The sequence below is a fragment of the Podarcis tiliguerta genome, assembly GCF_965153285.1.
Source record: "Podarcis tiliguerta genome assembly, chromosome: 2".
Taxonomy (NCBI): Eukaryota; Metazoa; Chordata; class Lepidosauria; order Squamata; family Lacertidae; genus Podarcis; species Podarcis tiliguerta.
Window position 1 is genome coordinate 46579341 of NC_139535.1, and position 20445 is coordinate 46599785.

Sequence of the window (20445 nt, forward strand, 5' to 3'; positions counted from 1 at the left end):
TTCATTAGTGGGAGATAATGAAACAGTTTTCCAGATAACCATGTTCACTTTTCTTTACTGTTTTTCAGTAATGCTGAGATACTATAATTTGATTTTTTTAAGAATGTATTTTAAAACTGGGTATTTGTGTTGTAGCGTTGTCACTCCCAAGCTATTGCCAGGAACCTGTGGGTATCCCTGCACATAGGTTTGTGCTTTGGGTGTGTAATGTGAGCCACTCACGCTTTTCACAAGGCAGAAAATAAACGCTGTCCTGTCTGCTCTCTATTTTATAAACAGGAAATGGTCACAGGGAAGTGGGTGGGGCTGGCAAGAGCTTTCACGAAATTTGGACTTGTAGCCTTGTCTAGACCTAGGAAGTTGTCAGTACTGTAATTAAGATAGTCTTGCACAGAAATTGGACAGGCCGTTATAATTTCCTCCCCCCCCCCTTTCCCTCTTTACTTTAGATATTGTCTTCCATTGAATTGCTGCAGCATTCTTTACCCAAAATCAACCGAAGTGCTTCAGAACCTTCTCTGCACCGTGCAACTCACACCCAGGACATCAATTCGTGCACGTTGACTTCGACAAAGCTACCTGTGTTTTAGGAGATCTTTGCGCGCTGCCCACTGCTCTCCAGTAACAGTTCTAGCAGTTGTGCTTTTGAATGCCTCAGTCTACAGGATTGCAGAGCCAGCAATGGGATTCAGCTGGATGCCAGTTTTGAGAATGAGCTGCTATGAATTTCTACCGTTCTAATCCTACAGGGACAAAAAACTCCACGTTGCCTTTTTCTATAGGTTATCATATTGAAATAGTTAAGAGACAGTATACAAGAGGTCCTATTACTATTTTTTATAGATGCACTTGAGCCTTACTTTATCCCATATGCAAAAAAAAGGAAAAAGGAAAAAAAAGAGAAAACAGGTTTCTTTGAAATTGCATTATGCTGAATAGACTGGTATTTTTCTATAGCAAAATAATAGCTTAGCATTTGAGGAAAGTCAATGCAGATGGTGCTGTTCTTCTGATATTCTAAGACTTTGTGCCATTCAGGCTGGAGGAATTTTAACTAAAATGATCATCCACAAAGAAGACTTAAGGGAAGAGGGGAATTCAAGCTCTGGAAAGTTTCCACTTCTAAGCATTTCTCAAGATCATGAAACGTTAAACACCAATATTAAGTCAACACAAAACAGTTTTGCACATGTGGAAAATACTAATTTTGAGGCAAGGAATATATTATAACTAGTACTGTCCAGAGAAGGAAGCTAGCACAATCTTCCTACAATCATCTAACAGTAACATAAGAAGCTTGTTGGGTACTTCGGACTTGTTTCTTGCGGCGCTCTGAGGGTCCTGTGAGAAACTATAGTTTTTTGGGAGGAGAAGAGGCAAAATAAGTAATTCTGTTAGTAAATTTCTGCAAAATAAAGTCTGTTTTGAAACTTTTTTTCCTGAGATGCACTATAAAGAAACTTGGCATATACAGGTTTTCCCTTGCTGATTTGGGTTTTAACTTTGTTTTCATTGCCCCTCAGAGAAAAGCATTTATTGTAAACACAGGTTCTTCTGATTATCTTATTTTAATAAAATAAATTAAATTTAAGTTTGTCATTCAGTCGGTTTTTTAACCGATGTTCCACATTTGATGTGTGTGCACCATGTTCTTAAATGTGTGTATTGTGTAGCCGTGATGCCCTGTCTGCAGTATCTAGTACACTGTGTGCATAAAAGCAAAGAAAATACTGGAGCAATTCCCCTCTAAAATACCATTTTGGAAAGAACTGTAGAGCTATTAACTGTGTATTTCCTCGCCCTGTTATATCCTCTGAAGAATGTGCTTTGTAGCTCCAGCAGCCTTTTGAGGGATCTTTAGATGTGATGCAGTTTTCAAGAACAAGTTTATCACTTTCAGGCACAGCAAAGTGTCCCTTGGAGATGTAGGTAAGCTGTTTTTTGACCCACAGACCCATCTTTCCCATATTGAACCATCATCACTGTAAGTGTAGGTGTGCATCTTCAGTTGTGGGTTGCTCTCAGATAAATACATTTAGTTCACCACACATCCAGCAAATCCTTACTGTCTAGTTCCACATGGATTTTGCTACATAGTGATGGAAAGACTCACTTTACAGAGAAAGAAGAAATCATGCAAATTCATCCTCTGCCTCTTGTCCACAAGCCTGGAATTGAAGTTACCGAGTTCACTAAAGAGCCAGGCTAGATATGATATTAAATGCTTGTAGCATCAGCTGGGTGAACACTTGATAATTATTGGGATTGTGAAGGGGAATTTGACCCTTCCCCTGAAGCTAGCATTTCCCGGGGGGGCGGGGGGCGGGCGGGGCGGAATCTATACTGGCTGTGTTACTATAAAATCTATAGACATGTAGTTTGGCCCTCAAGTGACTCCTAGAGGTGGTTCGTAGAGGTGACATAGTCAAATCTGCAGATTCTTTGGAACCGGATTAAGATTTTTTTTAAGGCGAATTGACAATCCCGTATGTAATAAATGAGGGTGTTAGATCGCTGGTTGCCTGATCTTACACAGTATCATGTTAGGCAACTCAGTAGGAAGTTGTATGCAGTAGGCTTTATTTCTTTTTAAGGCATAAAGGAGGTCAGTTACTCAGGAAGTAGTGATGAATGAAAACTGCTCAGGGATTAAGAGTGAGAGGTAACTTTCTGATTGATAATCCATGCAAAGGTAAGGAACGTCATTTCCCGGGGTTGCGTTGCATCACTGCTAACGTAATTTCAGTTGTGCCTTTCAGCTTGCACTCTCCTTAATAGTATTAAGTTCGGTATTCAAAGACTGGCTTCCATTTTGTAGCTGTCCTTGTTCCAATGTTCCTTTGCTGTTCATAAACACTTGCTGTCACTTTCCATGTGCTGCTTACAAGCCTCTGCCATTTGTAGTGCCTGCTGAGCTGTTCAGTTCTTCTGATCAGCTGCAGCTGAAATGACACCCAGGAACTGAAAAACACCAAGGAACTCCCACCCTTTCTGTAATTCATATTTTCTGCTGCATATTCAAAAATGTCCCCTACAATGAATGTATTCAGGTGCCACAATAGCTGTACTGCAGTGGCTTTGAATGCCTGGCACTTTTGTATTCACTATCATAATGCAAATATTGGGTGAGTTACATTTATTTCTGGAGTTAAGCTAATGCATTTTGTGTGCTTTTAGGGTTTCAGGAGTAAACAATGGAGAGGATAAGCGTGTGCACAGCGTCCAAATCCTAAACAGGGTTAGGTGTACTTAAGTCTGTTGATTTTCAAATTCTTTCTCTTATTCCTCACTGCTGGCACTTGTTTTTGCCCAGTGTTGTAATGAACATGCATTATACAGTTATAAGACTTATACAGTTTGAAGTCTGGATTTGTTGGTGTTTTACATTACCATTACAGAATCAGAAAAGTGTACCTGGTAAAGTGCATTTTCTGATCAAACTTCATACGTTAAGTGAACAATGACTGAAGTATAGTGCATGAAAAACAAGCTTTTTTCAGTATGTATTTTCTGCCTTCTCCTCATACCTTGGGCTCGATCCTTATTTATGGGGCAATCATAACCATGTCTACTCATTAGTATATCCTGTTGACCTCATTGGAACTTACTCCCAGGTAAGTGGGTTTAGAGTTGCAGCCTTAGTCATTCTTAGAGTAGATGCATCATGACTGTCTGGATCCAACCCAGCTTTTGAACTGTACAGTCCATATTGTGGGTTGAGTTGTGACATTCTGGAATGAATTCTTCTGGGTTTCTTTGGAGATCTCCACATGGATTCATTTGCTTTACAGTCTAGACTACATTCTGAGCACAACTGCTTTAACTTTAGCCCCATTATTTAGTGGCTAAACAATAATGGGCTAAAGCTGAAGTGCAGCTAGCATGCAGTGTGAGCATAGCATGGTATGCCAGGTGCAATAGTTGACCCATGAAACTTCCATTACATATTTGATGTAAAGTGTACTGAGATACTGTGTAAAACTGCTTTCAACACTAGTATAAAAGTACACAGTTTAAGCAAAGAGTTAGTGTGCTTCCACATGACTACACGAGTGCCTTAACTTTGGCATCCTTTAAGGAGGAAACACGTTCTCTACCCATAAGATGGTGTGTTGGATTTAGATCCTTTCTCTAAGGATGGGGAGATAAGGAAATCATTGGTTTGTGCCCCTTAGCAAATACTTATCTTCATTTAAATATATAATGTAGAAGCAAAAACTGAAAATGCAGTTCCTTCAGGTTCTGGAAGTTGGAGGTGTAATTTGAGAATTTGAAGAGTTAGCAGAAGCAGACTGGGCAATGCCTGCTTCATCTTCTCTGAAACCCTACTGGCTCCTGTCCAAGCTAAAATTACTGCCTGCTTTAAGCTTTTAGTTTCTCCTCTCCAGTGCAAGTCATAGGCATGCCACTCAAAAAAGATACTTAAAGCAACAGTCTGGCATGTTTCCAGTTTTAGAAATGCGATCTGAAATTTAAACCCACCCATGTTCTACATAAATGTAAGTGGAAGAGTAATTCATTCTGCAAATGCACTGCACCTTAAAACACTGCAGCGTGGTCTGGCTTAGCTAGAAATGAATGCTATTTTTATAGCAATTATGGGATTCATTTTGCCTCGTTTGCTGGGAAAGTAACTTTCTTTAAAGCTATTCCCAACCTTGTTAGGGAGCAATGCCAATACATTTTACACTGTAGGAATAACATTTTCCATAGTAACAAGCCAGATTAGTCTTGTTGACCCACTGCTGCATGTGGATGGTGGGAGTTCTGGTGTAGCTCTGGGTGGCCTTCTCGAAATCTCTCCCGTTATCTCCTACTCCTTGTCCAATAAAATAAGGATAGTCTAGGTGCAGCTGACATTTCGTAACATTAAATTCATGCATTTATTCAGTTTTAATATAGTGGCACTTAACAATTAGCTGTGTAATAAATTGTAGCTAGAGTAGATGGATCTGGCCTCCCAAGAAGCATTTTTTTGGGGGGTGGGAACCACACAACCACAGAAACAGAAATTGCTGCAGTTCTTGCCACTCTCTGAGGTAAGCTGCTGTTAAATTTTTTCTCTACTTCCCCCCAAAATGTCACTTCTGTAGATGCTGACCAAGCATTGCTTAATAGTCCCTTCCTGGAAAGGTGCTCAATTATGTGGTTGCCAATTTCAGACCTGGTTTTATCGTATTACCTTGATGGATGATCTGTGCAAGGAGGGGGTGCCCCTGCTCATTCTGGACCTTGCAGCGGCCTCTGATGGCATGTAATGAACCACCCTGAGATCTATGGGTATAGAGCAGTATACAGATTTAATAAATAATAAAAAAATAAACCGTGATATCCTTCAAGACAAGCTCTCTAGCTTGAAGGCGGTGTTTCAGTAGTTGTGCTTGTCTTGGACAGCTGCTCTCAGAAGACAGGGCAAGGGCTTTTACTGTTTGGCCCATCATGCCATTTATCCTATGTGGTCCTGCAGGGCCCCCCTGTATCCTTTCAGTATCTTCATGATGCCTCTTGAGTGAGCTGTGAACTCTTCTGCACAGTATTGACCTAGTTATACCCTTTCGAAGATCACTTGGAAATGGATGATAGTTAAAAATGTGGGTTCCGACTGTTTTGGTAATAGAAACATATCTTGCAGGTGCATTGGTTTATTTCCAGGCACTATTCAAAGTATTAGTGCTCATCTTCCAAAGCCCTGGTGGACGCATTGGGCACCTAAAGGGATCACCTTTATATGGAAAAAGGTGGGCTACATTACTGAGTTTTCCAGCAGAGACTGGGTATGGATTTCAATAGAATATTGTCTAAGAGACGTACAGTGGCTTGAGTAGTATAGAAATCCCATAAGTGATATTTGTGTACCAAAGAGGTGTTGCCTGCTCCATCTGCATGCAACTGCTGGCTTATTCTGACTGGACTTCCATTATTAGAAGTACAGTCAAAACAATGGTAGCATAGATTGGTGCATTACTTTGTTAAAATATCTATATTGCTTATGAAATGGAGCCTTGTACTATTGCTCATAACCAAATTTTAAAGAATAACCAAATTTTAAAGAATTTTAAATAAGGCTTTCATTTAGTGTTTTACATTTGATCAATTGTACTGCTTTAACACTTGACTAGTCCTATATAATTTTCCTAACTTTTTTCTTGTAAAGAAACCCAAAAACCTTTAACAACATTAAGCTATACTGGGATATGCTGGTTTGAGTCAGGCAGAATGTTACATGATGACGCTTCATGTTCACTACTGCCTGCCCCTAGCTTTACTTATGATTTGTTTCCTGAAAAATCACCTCTCAAAATCTGGTGTTCTTATTTCAGAAAAACAGAAGTTCTTGTACTTATGACTATATACTGACATTTTTATTTAAAGCAATCATTTTATTAAGCTTCAATTGTTCTGCTCTACAGTGTCAGGCTCATACTAGAATTTCACCAGGACTTCAGTCTCCATGGCACAGTAATTCTAAAGTGGTAAACAGTACAAAGTTATTTAAGGAACAGAAAGACTGATACAGAAGAGTACATGGTAGAGATCTTGTGGTGGTTTAGGGAGGAGCAGCAGGTTCAGCATCTGCTCCAGAAAGATGCATAAAAAGCTCTCCCATCTCTGTTACATCATTGTCAGCAGCTGGCAGTGTTCTGTTTTCTCGATCTTCAATAAAATCCCAGAGGCGAACAGAATTAAGGAACTAGAATAAAAAACAACAAAATACAGTGCTCACTAATGACTCATACCTAAGAAAATATCTGCTTAAATACTGCATACACCTGAACTGAAAAGCAGGGTACTGCTACAGCTAAAACAGCATCCTCCACAGTGCAGTACAACTACTTCCCTTGGTACCAAAAAGATGCCAGCTGCAGAGAGGCACATGGGTCATTTCATTGATGTGTGTGAAGAGTTACCTTTTCTTGGAGGCTGGGTGGCGCTGTGGGTTAAAGCCTCAGCGCCTAAGACTTGCCGATCAAAAGGTCGGCGCTCGGTCCCAGCGCTGCCAACCTAGCAGTTCGAAAGCACCCTCGGGTGCAAGTAGATAAATAGGGACCGCTTACTAGCGGGAAGGTAAACGGCGTTCCATGTGCTGCGCTGGCTCGCCAGATGCAGCTTGTCATGCTGGCCATGTCTGCGGACAGCGCTAGCTCCCAGCCTCTAGAGTGAGATGGGCGCACAACCCTAGAGTCTGTAAAGACTGGCCCGTACGGGCAGGGGTACCTTTACTTTTTTTACAGTCCCCTATTTGCCCATCTAACCCACTAGTCTCGGGCAAAGATTTTTCACAGCACTTGAAACTGGCACCTTTCTCTGTGCAAGCATGTGCTTGACCAGTGAGCTATCAGTCCTTGCCCTAGGAAGGGCCTTTCTGTAAATGCAAGCTTGTGATCCTGGCCTTTGTATTTCCAAGACCTTAACAGCTCTTGGGTCCAGCTGTTGGGAGTGTGTGTTGGAGCTACTACTCCTCTAAATCCCCATTGGACGCTAAGGCCTCTTACATCAGTACTGCAACTTGTAACATCTTGGGGATTTTTGCTGCACCAGCATGTGTCATAGTAATAGCACGGCTGGCATAGCTTTAATACGGTAAAGTGCCAGTTACAAAATACTGAAGCCAACCTGAGTCACACAATTCAATTCATCCATGACCAACAGTCAACAAATCCCCTCAGAAATACAAGGAGGCCATAAATGCCTCCTGAATATTGTGATCGGTAGTCAGAGTATATAGCATTTAGCTGTGCATATTTCAGCTGGAAACACAGTGTTAAAATTCTGATCCTCTAGTTAAAATAGCAATTACAATTAAATTTTCATACACACTATGGCCTGAGCCTATGTTCTGTCATGTAGACTGAAAAAATAAGGTTCAAAAAGGCTCTGGCAGTGCTGCATGGCCAGAGGGGTGAGGCCGTCCTGGAGCATGAATTCTGTACCATGCTCAAACCAGGTAACTACTGCATGTAAACTTTCCCTCTTCAGAGGCTCCAATCATATAGCAAAATTAGACACAAAAAATGAGCTCTGAAGTCCAGCACTTCGAAGCATGCCGCTGTGCCTGCGCTGCCACCAAGGGCTACAGCACTAATTGTGTAGGTATCTGTACTGATCTGACAAAACAACATTAAGCTTACAGTAAAGGTTATAAGCAACAAGTGCACTATTATTAGAAATACAATAGTCTTTACTGAAAAGAAGCCTACTTAGATGATCCAAACATATAAATGTGCAATTTTCAGGGCTATCTAAAACCACACTTGCTAGCTAGGCAAGAACGAACAAGTACACTCGAGCATTTGTGTTTTAAATGCCAAGTAAACTAGATTCAGAAATTGAAAGAATTCCATTGTCCAAGTCAGATTCAGTACTTGGGATCTTAGGAAAAAGAGCACCCTGTTCCCCAAAGGGGCCAGCTATGCCACAGCTGATACTCGGAAGCCTTTTATGAATGTATAAAAGTGTCAAAGTCTTCAGTGGAAGAATGTGTCGGATCACTGAAGCCCAGCGCTGCTGTTTAGTTGAGAGAAGACACATGGCTAGAAATCTTACCCGGACAGTCCCCTCAGAGCTAAGCTGCTTTCGTGGTTTCTCTGGTTCAGCCCGTCTCCCATCTGGATAGGCATGCAGGTACAGACACTTCCCCCCAAATGGGCAGGTCCCCTTACCCTGGTCAAAATACTTGCAGGCCTTCCTCCTGAACATAGGAGAGAGAGAGAACACACAAAACACAAGGGCATTCATTTATACCCTAAATCTCAAGGTGGCCAATGTTGCTAAAAACAAGAAAAAATAAAAGTAAATACAGGAGTGAAAACCCAAAGTAAAGGCACCTAAGACACTTCAATGCAAGAGGTGGGGAGATTGTCAGTGGCATTATTGCAGGCATCAAGTATTGCTTGCTTTACTGTAAGGTAAGAGGAAAGCAATTAAACACAAAGAGCTTGACTAATTTCCTCCAGCACCCATCACTAACTCTCCCTCCAATTAGATTTGCATTGGTGCCTCTGCTCAACAAAGCTTTAGGTGAATAGAATGCTTCTCCATCAATCTCTATTGGAGCAGAGCAGTGATGCTCAGTCCCTGGCTATGACAGTCCCTGTGCAGATCAGATCGCCAACCCTTTGCAGCCACTCCTTCTCCCATGTATCTTCAGAGAAAGGAAGCGGGGTATGATATGGCATGGATGTGTGCATTTATTTCTGGTCCTGTTCTGATTGTAGTATACCAATGTGAGACTTATGCTTCACGGGGAAGTGTATAGAGTGTTGTGGTAAAAGAGGCTTAGGACAATGTGATCTCTCTTGACCCAATGGCACGCTTTAGTTTCTTACTAGAACAAAACGGAAGCAGGCAAGAATGTAAGACATGTGGCTTCAGCCATAACTTCTTATATCATAGGAGACTTGTTTTATTATAAAATCTTTAATTAAAAATTGTAAGTAAAATTTGAGCGCAACACGGTAACTTTAACCAGCTATTAAGTTCAACTGTTAAAATCCGAAGCAAGAAGGGGATAGATTCTTTCTGAGAGAAAAACCCACTCACAGAATTGGTTTTATTTAGGACAAAAAATTCTGTTCAGACATCATTTTACATTCTGAGTCACTTAGATGGGTCAACCATCCAAGCCTGTAATACCACAAAAGCATATTAACTGTACTTCCCATTAATCTGCATTAAGGAAACACATTGTCCTAACTGAGAAAGGCAGCTTGCAACTTGCTTCAAATTATATTTAATAGGGCAGATCTTACTGCAATTTGAAAGTTCTATTTGGGTGCTTTAGTTGAGATTCGTGCAATGCAGGGGGTTGGACTAGATGACCCTTGGGTTCCCTTCCAACTCTACAATTCCATGATTCTGATTCTATAAAAGATGGTCAAAGGCAGAAAAGATTTCAGCTTGAGACCATGTCAAAAATGCTAGTAACTTTGCTATTATGTATTTTTACCATTCCTCTATCAAGACAAATCCAAAATGATTTTTTTGGGGTGGATTTGTTCCATAAAAGAGCTGCAAAGTCAGGAGGTTTACTGCCAGGTGGCTTTCCCTTCCTGCATACAGGTCCATTTTTGGAGCTGTCACGCTTAGATTTTCCACAGAAGTATATAATTTATAGCCTTTAGACACAAAACACCGAATCATAGGCTCAAGCTGCTTGTTCTGATCAGCAGCTGCAGATTTCAGCTCTAGATGTATTAATAGCACAGCCCCTGATGTGACTGATAAGCATAAACACTGCATAAATAAAGAGTAACACAATGTAAACAACAAAAGCTTTGCCTTTTGAGGCACACACATCTCAGAGACCAACAGTGAAGGTCACAGAATGACACAGCTGGCATTTGGTTAATTACAACAAGCATTTAACCAAATGCTAGATAGATTAGTAAGATATGTACACAATTCACTGTTGGTTCACATAAAATGAACTATTCACCACATGTGGGTTTTTGTTTTGTTTTGACAAATTTTAAGGGGACAGTTTGATCAAAATACTGTGAGAAGGTTGAAAACACACTTTCATTCTAGATCTGCTATTTCAGTTAAACACTGCACTTAAAAATGTTGTCCTGGCAAAGTAATGATTAGAAAAAGACTTCTTAAATTTCCTGATGTATTCCCCACCCCACCATGGGTAAAAAAATCAGGACCTTTAGCAATTTTAGAGAAAATGGATATTGAAATGATTTGTGGTCTGACCTTATTACCAAGTTACAGCCTAAATGCAAATAGTAAACAAGTGTTTCCAGATATTCTACTTCATTAACCTCAGAAATGAGGCCATAAATTTCTATATATGAGATTGAAGATTAATGCAACCCGAGGACTGCATTCTCCAAAAAGACACAGTAGCAAAGTCCCTGGCCAAGCTATCTGAGGCCTGAAGTGCAGCTCGGTGGAACTAATCATCAAGAGTCCCCACTTGAATTCAATATGACACACATTTTAAAAAAGAGAAAAGACGGCCTTTTTCAGATGCCAATACTCACTTTCATTTCAAGGGATAAAAAAGTGTGAGCCTAGCCAAGTGGAAGAATGCTAGTAAAACAAAAAACTAAACAGGGGTAGGTGGATCACCAGTGATCACTTGTAACTCGCAAAACTTGTATTATGGGACACACAGCTTCTTGCAGTTTTATCTTGTGAACTGCGCCGAGATCTTTTGGTGAAGGATGATATATAAACAGAACTAACTAAATAAATAAATAAAATTCTTGCGCAAAAGCCATGGGTCAATTTGGGCATAAATGTTGCTCAATAACCCCAAACCAAAAGGATTGGGAACGTAGTGGACTCACATGGCCTCTATTTCCATACCCCCATCTACATCTGCTCTGTTGGCAAACCAACTTTGCCTAGAAGACAGAATTGCAAATTATGGTTTGCAGAAACCAGTTTGCCTACAAACCAGAACTGAAGGACAGATGAAGAACAGAAGGCCATAATGGGAAGATGGAGTGTGTGAGCCTGGGTCGTCTTCATGCAAAGCAGGACTTGGGCTTTCATCTCAATCAAACTACTAGCGTGCTAAAGGGTGAAAAAAAATAGCACTATTTGGAGCACCATAGACATGTTACCAAACTCTTAACCAACACATCCTGGAGTTATTTTAATTGGGGTGGGGGGGGGAGAGAAGGTATTTCATTCCACTGATTGCCACTTTTATTATGTTTAATAGTCTAGTAGACATATTCACAGAAACCTTTTTTAACTACAGAAGTATTCTGTATACTGCATCCTGCTCTAGCTTGAGACAATAACACAATTATGATGATGATGTAATTGAACTCCTTCTCATCAAACAACTCTGGTCTCACATTATAATAATCATAATACTTACCCCACTCCCTGCTTAAATGCTTCAATCAGCTCGTTCTTTTTAGTCTGATCTTCTACCCAATACACACTGGGAATTACAAACTCTGATATCACACGACATTCTGGACAGGACCTTGGATGAAATTTAAAAAGTATATGTGTAGTTTGCTGAGAAGAAGCAGTTTCATCCAATTCAAGAGCAACACCAAGCACTTCTGAAGTACAACTCAGTAGCCTGTGGGCCTGGAAGCAATATCTGGAGCCCAAAGTGAATTCTGGCAGCTCCGAAAGCTCCCCCACCCTAAAAAAACCCTAACTTTAAAAAAAACAAAGTTTTTTTCTGAGGATGGGGGAGCTTAAAAAAGCGAGCAGGGCAGGAGGGGGCAGTGTTGAGCTCCAATCTCACACTGGGGTGAAAAGAAGTTTCAAGCTCTCCCCTTATCAGTGTGATGATGGGCTTCTCTGCTCAGATCGGTGTGGTAATTGGGACGCAAATTTCTGTTTCTCAAAGCTGATGCAGGTCACAGCAACTCAAAGCACAGTATTAAAAAGAGATGGCCTCATACTCCCTACTCTTTTGCCTTCACCACCACTTCCAGAACTGATCCAGGCAAGATTCTTTCCCACCATTTAATTTTTATCTGCATTCAGTGACATGCTCAGTGGCTACAGTATGCTGAATGTTGGGGTGGCCACAACAAAAAAATTCAGTCTTATCCAAGGAACCAAATTTAAAAAATGCTAGGTTTCAGCATTTTCTGTACAAACACACACACACAAATCTTCATTTTTTGAGGCTCATACTGAAGCCAACAAACAAAATAGTCTGTTGTCATCAGTAACCCCCCTTACATATTCCATAATATCTTTTGGTTGTTGCTACAAATGGGGGTTTCCCCATCAATCGAAAAAATTCCTGTAACACTGCAATAACAAAAAACCGTAAGCAAAACTTTCCTTAGTCAATCCTCAGCTACACTACACCTTGTTTGAAGATACAAAGGAAAGAAATAAGAAAAGTATTCCGCACTGTATTCTGAAAATGAAGGTTGTTAGGAACTTACTTTATGATTGGATTCTCAAACTGCTTGACACCCCTCCACTGCCGGATACAGGACAAGCAGTATGTGTGATTGCAGTTGGAAAGGATTCCAAATCTTCTTTCGGATGCTGATGGTTTGTCATATACCACTTCCATGCAGATACTGCACACCTTGTCCTGACTTGCCTGAAAGGCAAAGGCCTTCTCCATCTCGTGTTCAAACGTAGCCATGCACATCTGTATATGTAAGAAAAGCCCAAAAGATATTAGATATTTTTAAAGGAAGCAGAGGGAAGGACTGCTACTATAGGTTTCTGTCATGGAGCCACTACAATGTTCTGACAGTACAGTCCTAAACCTGTCGATTTAGAACTGGCAGAGCAATTCAAACCCCTCATATGCCTTGCTGGGAGTAGAGGTTCCCTCCATCCAGTCCTGCCTGGCTCTGTCAGCCTCAGATGGAGGAGGAGCTCCACCAATGAGAAGCACTTGAATATGTCCACTTATAGAGCAGGTGCAAGTTACTGCCAACAGCATCCCAGATGGCGACAGCCAGTGGGAGGGAGCAGGACTGGGCTGGCCCTGGATCTACTAGATTCTGTGCAGACCTTGCTGTTGTCATTGTGATGGCAAATGAGTCAGATCTGGGCCTGTTCACAGCAGCCTGGGAGCTGGCACAGCAGAGGGACATTTTCTCTGCTTCCCCCTCTTGCCTCAAGCACCAGTCTGTATGTGCAGTGCTGGCATTGCTGATCCATCAAGTCCCACTGCCACCTGCCAGGAACATAGGATTGCAGCCTAAGTGCCATTAAATCAAGCTTTTTCTAGGGGTTCCACTAACCATCCAAAGCAGATTTGTGGAGGGAGAGTAGAGGAACAAAAGTTCCCTTGCTAGATTGACACAAGTTTTCCTTGGTAATAAAACAAACATTAATTAAGAACCCCCTCACCAAAAACACAGTAGCTGCTTTGTTGCTGTTGTTTTAAAAAGAAGAATATAAATACTAAACCAAACCAAACCCACCAGCGTAAAGACCTTGGACAGCCAAGGGACTGACATTAAGCTATAATTAAGCATGCAGCTGACCTTGGATTTAAAATGGCAACTGGATACAATTATGTGACAGTAGAATTTTACAGATGAGGCCCACACAATTTCAGACCCATTAAGCTTAATGAAGCCTACCAGCAACTATGTAAATGCCCTATTTTCACAGAGCAGGAGGTGGGGGGGGGGGACTGGTGATCACATCACAGTGTACAGCTGGTGAGCTGAATTTGGCATGATGGGTCACAAGTTGAACAGTCCTGATATATGAGAAGTTAACAGCATTTAATTTAATACTGATGAGTAATCTGTCTGAAGAGGGTGAGGGGTGGGAGAGGAAGTAGCTTTGGTTTTAACATGGGACAAAAGAGGAAGTGGGGTATGTTGGGCCAGGCCCAATGATCTCTGCCTGGAAAGAAGTGACATAGGATTCCGCCCCATTTGAGCACTGGGCTAACATAAAGATTGTCCGTTGCCTTAGCACAGCATATTGCAGGAGAGCCATCAGGCAGGAAGGGTCAGGAAAAGAAGAATGGAACTACCGTAGTATTCAACTACTGCATCCCATCAGTGCAAGAATTAGTGCTTGTGCTACAGGCCATTTCCTCCCTCCATGCATGCACCACATTCTCCCCAAATCTGTTCCACAGGGTTGGGGGAACTCCTAGAAATGTTTAAGGGAATGTGGGGAGGGAGAGAGAGAAGAACATTCCACTGAAAAAGCAGAAATTATTGGGCTGATGGAATATCCACTTAGCATTATGTTGGATACAACCTGGTAAGTAAGGGCAGAGTCTGAAGGCTATGGTTTTGTACTATCAATCATTTTTAAGAAGAATGGAAGCAGTATAGGAAACATTCCCAGAAATGCAATGTATAGAATATAGTATGCAAGAACATTTATAGATACATTCTGCGTTAAATATTTGAGTTACTGAAACCAACTATATTATTCAAATGAAATACAAGATAATCCATTTAAAAGCATCAATCAAATCTAAAAATAACAGTACAACATTAGCACACCTATAAGAAGCTCAATGGAATTTCATTACTTCTAATCAGTTACACTTAAGAATTTAGCAGCAGGTTGAATTCTAAGGCTAGTTTCATGAGACTGGTGCATTCAACACCTACTTTGGTTTTAGATTCTGATAATGCTACAATAGACATATTTTAATATAGCTGTGAAAATTATATTTCATGGCTTCACACACTGATTATACTGTATTTTAAGTATTATTTTCCAATGCAGTTTTACATACTACTTTCTCCAGTAATTGACTCAAGTTATTAGTATTTTTTAAGCCGCTTGATTACTCATGGAAGGTGACAAAAACATACTTGTAGATACCTTAAAATGAAGCTTACCAATAAACTAGAGGAAAATATGCTAGCAAAAACGTAAGACTACACTGACACAATAGCATTATCATGGTTTCCTACTACAATAGTGAATCACATTATTAATCTACCTGGAGTAAATTTAAAGAGGAAGCTTTCCAACTAACCACAGCCTCCCACAATGTCTGAACTTGGGGATCTGTGGCTTGTTCAAACTGTGCCTAGCGAGACCAAGCCAGGATCTGGAAAAAAAAGTCAGCTGCAGCATAAACAAAACCACAGTCCACCAAGTTCAGATGACAGAGGGAGTGGTGGTTAGTTTAAAACCAGAAGCCAAAGATTCCAGTCTACTTGATGAAGGCATGAAAGAGCAGAAGAGGGAACTCGAGACCTAGGCTCACTACAGCTCACTCGCATGGCAGGAAACCATAGATTCTAGCTAGATCTGTAGGACTCTAAAAACCAAAGATAACATAGATCTACAAAACGTTTCAAGAAATACAGTATCAGGTTGAAATTATTTTTCTTTTTAGTCATGTTTACCTTTTCATGCATCTTTCTCTGTTCCGGGTCAAAGGGATGAAGTACTTGCAAGCCACAGATTTCACACACTTGCCCATGGAGGTAGAGACATCTGTCACCAAACTGGCACATGCCAGCTGCTGCATAGGGACATAACTGTTCGCCATCTGTGTATGAACTTCCAGGTTCAGCATCATCACCTTCAAGCCCACTGCGGATAGCTTCCAAATATGAATGGGGCTTTGCTTCTAGAGCATCTGTTGGAACACTGCAACATGCTGAATCACTCTGAGCGCTGCATCTCGTCCTTTCCTCATTTGAGCCACATAAATCTTGGGAGAGGAGAAAATAGCATGGGATCATGTGAAACCGAAGAGCTACGGTTAGCTGCTCATGAAATATCCCATCATAAGGTAATAAAGCAGCTGGCAGGCATTTCTAAATTGCAATTTAATTCAACTTGCCTCCACTAAACACAGGGAGCCTACTTTCATCTTCAGATCGTAGAAAGCTTTATCATCTACAGTCATGCACTTTAATTACTCACACCCAATTCTTTCTGGAACAAGCATCAGAAAAACATGCATCCAAAATTAAAGAATGGGTGAAAAATAATTGCAAATTTACAAAATGCCAGTCATGGCAGCAGGCACAGTGTGCATGAAGGGAGAGCTTGTAAGTTTCCAGGATCCTAGAGGTGAAGATTGAGTAGCTCTTGCCCTCCCTTCACAGCAACAGTCTCCCCAAGTGCAGTGCTGTATCTTTCTCCATATGAGTGAATGGCAGCCATGCACTGACATTGGAGGATGCAAAAGGGTGCACTCAGGAACGTAATGGTGTGTGTGTGTGTGTGTGTGTGTGTGCACATGAAACCAACTTATTAAACCTCAGCCATTAAGAATCAAGTCTGCTCCTATCTGCCAAAGTTGGGGCCTGTTTCTTGGTCACTGTAGGCCAGAGCTTTCCAAACTATACATTGTGACATGTTAGTGTGTCGGCTGCAGTGAGTGAGTCTGTTTATGTAAGGACAAATGCTTGGAATCATTTAGGACCAAATAAAAAGCAGCAAATAAGCAAAACAACCAAGTGTCAACAGAATTAGAAAAATGGGGAAAAAACCCCACTCTTACCTCTGTCTCTGAGCACTAATGTTTTCTTTTCACGTTTTCCAGGCTCATGTACTTTACTTTTTGTTATAGGTGTATTTTGCTCTGGCTGAGTGTTAAGGCTGTAGAATGGTGGTGCAGAAGCGCAAAGTGTCCTAGTACTCACTATGGCACCTGATGCAGAAGGTCTAACATGATCATATCTTAAGAACAAATAAAAAGACCACAAATATTAACTGCGGAAGACATTTCTTTCAATGCATTTGTGCTAGTACAATTACCCTACTGTGTAATTTTCAAGTTCGGGGGGATAGCCACCCTTGCAAAAAGGGACTTGTTTCAATACGCAGGCTGTTTAAAAGCAAGTGGGCTCTTAAGAATGAGTGTCACTCACTGCTTGGATGAATTCAGCAAAATCTATACTGAACATACAATGAGTACGAGTTACTGCACTTTTAACGTATTCACAGTACCTTCCTATGCAATAATAAGTCCAACTGATTTCAATTAAGTGAGGAGCAGGGTTGCAGTCTTCCAGCAGAATTCTACTCAGAAGTAAGTCTTATTGAATTCAATGGGCCTTAGTGGGTTAAGGACTGCAGTCTAAATTGACTTTTTAATCTTTCTACAGCATAATTAAAATCCCCTTAGGAGAGACTACATCCCTCATCTAGTTAAGCTCAGAAAGTACTCTTAAGAGTAAAACTAAGATCCTAATACTATGTATGTTTACTTAGAGCTCTGCCAATTTCAAAAGAAACTTACTTCTGCTTAATATTTAGGATTGCAGCATAAACATCCCAATTCTATGCACTGAGTTCAATGGTATATACACCAAAGAAAGTGTATATGGGATTGTAACTTTAGATCAACCACCTGGGCTCCACACAATTCAAGCTTTAATTTCGCAAGCTTTTTTATAAAACAAGCAGCAGCACAGATTCTAAGAACTAACTGTCCAGCTGCAACCAGGATATTGGAACATTAAGCTCTTCCTCTGATTTTAATAAAAATCTAGATATTACAAACCCAATAGAAGCCAAGCCACAAGCTGTTCTTCAAGTCTAGAGGATCAACAGCTTAGGAAATATCCTTGGCATGACACTCCACCCCGCTGCAAAAAACCTGTATGCTTTATTTTTAAAACAAGCAGCCCATACCTGCAGCGAGTTCCATAAGCGCATTGGCCTTTCTGGTAGAATTTGCAGATAGTAGATGGTTTACTTGTAGACAAATCATGTGAAAACAGGCACCTACTTCCTTCACGGCATACCCCTTGCATAAAATACCTGCAGCGACAAAGAGAAAATACCAACAGATGACAGGCATTTAAACTATTTCTTGATGTTGTTCAGACATGACCAAAAATCAGCCACCAAGCATTATGCATCAACTATAACATGCACCATGATGTGAAACCAGGAAAAGTGAGACAGAAATTAGGGCACAATTTCAAAAATGAAATGAACTTAGTAAAAGCATAAGTGATCAAGAGGTTGGAGCAACTCTTCTATAAGGAAAAATATTTAGGGCAGGCGTAGGCAACCTCGGCCCTCCAGATGTTTTGGGACTACAATTCCCATGATCCCTAGCTAACAGGACCAGTGGTCAGGTATGATGGGAATTGTAGTCCCAAAAACATCTGGAGGGCCGAGGTTGCCTATGCCTAATTTAGGGCTTTTTTTGTTAGAAAAAAGGCAAGGAGGCAGAACCTCAGATGTGTATTGATTTTTACTGATTTGGGGAGCAGCTGCTCCCTTGGCTACACCCATGCGGGCCACAGGAAAGAAGGTTGGGAAGGTGGCCATGGTTGGAAAACGTTTGGGAAACTTAGGACAGGAGCATACAACACCAATCCTGGCATAACTCTACTGGCTGCCAATTAGTTTCCAGGCCCAATTCAAAGTGCTGCTTTTGACCTATAAAGCCTTAAATGACTCAGGACTACAATACTGTAAGGACTGCCTCTCCCCATATGAACCAACCCAGACCCCGCTAAGACCCTTCTTTGTGTGCCTCCTTCACAAGAGGTCTGGAAAATGGCAACAGGAGAACGGGCATCGTTTGTGGAGTGCTCTCTCCACTATCATTATATAGCTTTAGGCACCAGGCAAAAACTTTCCTCTGTAACAAGGCCTTTGACCTTTAATTATCTGTGTTCTTTTAGAAGTCGGGTGTGATGTTTTTAAAGCATTTCTTTTTCCTCTTGGTTTTAATGTATCTTTGGATTGCTCTGAGCGATATAAAGCAAATGACTAAATAAATAGCAGAAAATGCACTTGACAGAATATGTTCTTTCAAAAGGTTTACTTTTTTAAAAAATCACCAAGAATTCTCTCTCTTTATTTGGGTAATACTAGAAACTGGCACATCCCATGAAGCTGAATCATAGGAGATTCAAGACATACAAAATCTGGAAATGCTTCTTTTCAGAGCATAGCTAAACTATGAAATGTCCTGCCACATAACACGGCGAGGACCAGCAATCAGGGTCTTGAAGGTCAGCATCCCAGGCAGCATATGCCTCTGAATATCAATTGCCGGAATTCACAGGTGAGGAGAGTGCTGTTGTGCTCCTATTATGGCTTCGTGTCCGCTTGCGCACTGTTGAGAACGAGATGCTGGACCAGAAAGGGCCACAGTTCTGATCCAACAGGGCTGCTCTTGGGTTCCTCCTCTCGCACAAGTAAGTTTCTGTTTCTCTTCCCTACTGGGGCGAACTTCAGCTGCTCAAAAGCAAGCTAAACAAGGAGACACACACAGGCGCGTGCGGAGGCGAGCTAGGTAGGGATGGGGGGCCAGGATCACAGAGGTTGCCTCGTCCTCTCCCCCCAAGGAGGCCAGATCCCAAAGGGCCTCCTATACACCTAGTGGCTTCTAGGCCCACGGGCGTCCCCTTGTAGGGCTTTGGGACCAACGGGGCTGCAGGCAGGAGCGGGGTGTGTCCGCCTGTCACCAGGGAAATGGAACAAAGGTAGGAAGCAGAAGCAGCGGCGCCCGCCTCTCCTTCCCCTTCCGTTGGGTGGGGGAGGGGGAAGGGGGAGGGGGCTCTCGGGAGTTTAACGGGCGGGAGGAGGGAGGGAGCCCGGCCGCCTCTCGACCCCTCCCCGGCGAGGGGCGGAGCGTGCTCGCGCGCCGTAGGGCGGTGGGTGGGGGAGGGGAGAGGTCGCAGTGCTCGGTGGCTCTGACCTGCAGGTCACGTCCTTAGTGCTGCTCATGTCTCCTCCGGCTCCGCTCCCGCTTCGGCGTCCCCTCCCGGCGCAGCTCCTCGCATTTTGGTTCCGCTGAGCCCTGAGAAGCTTAAGGCGGCGGGCGAAGGGAGGAGGAGGAGGAGCTGTTTGGGAGCCCTGCCAAAGCTACCCGGCCTCTTCTTGCAGGAACTGGTTTCCGGTCGGAAGGCATTAGGAGAGGCACGCGCGGCCGTAATTAGAGGCCGGATGCTTTCGGCTGTGGCGGAAATGGAGGCCGCCGGCGGCGGCCATGGAGACTTGCCGAAGCGCCTTGCCAGCCTGTGGGGCTAGAGCGGCCGCGCGCCTGAAACGAGAGCGAGGCGGCGCGCCCTCTAG

General features: G+C 42.1%; 2 protein-coding genes across 37 annotated transcripts in view; one reads left to right on the forward strand and one right to left on the reverse strand.

Moving 5' to 3' along the window:
- Positions 1-1591, forward strand: part of RAF1 (Raf-1 proto-oncogene, serine/threonine kinase) — a 68332-nt gene extending 66741 nt beyond the window's left edge. For all 36 annotated transcript variants that reach the window (XM_083429142.1, XM_083429153.1, XM_083429147.1 and 33 more), the window contains one exon: positions 450-1591. In XM_083429142.1, the coding sequence (XP_083285268.1) occupies positions 450-590 (141 nt within the window). In that variant the 3' untranslated portion in view covers positions 591-1591. The remainder of the gene's footprint in view (positions 1-449) is intronic.
- A 4768-nt stretch (positions 1592-6359) lies between these two features.
- On the reverse strand, positions 6360-20203 carry MKRN2 (makorin ring finger protein 2). Its single transcript, XM_083429220.1, has 8 exons — positions 20069-20203; positions 18040-18168; positions 16904-17082; positions 15795-16105; positions 12882-13096; positions 11840-11950; positions 8545-8689; positions 6360-6691 (listed from the first exon to the last, which is right to left on the reverse strand). Exons 1-8 carry the CDS (start codon positions 20095-20097, stop codon positions 6548-6550), a joined length of 1263 nt encoding a protein of 420 aa, XP_083285346.1. The 5' UTR covers positions 20098-20203; the 3' UTR covers positions 6360-6547.
- Positions 20204-20445: the final 242 nt, after the last annotated feature.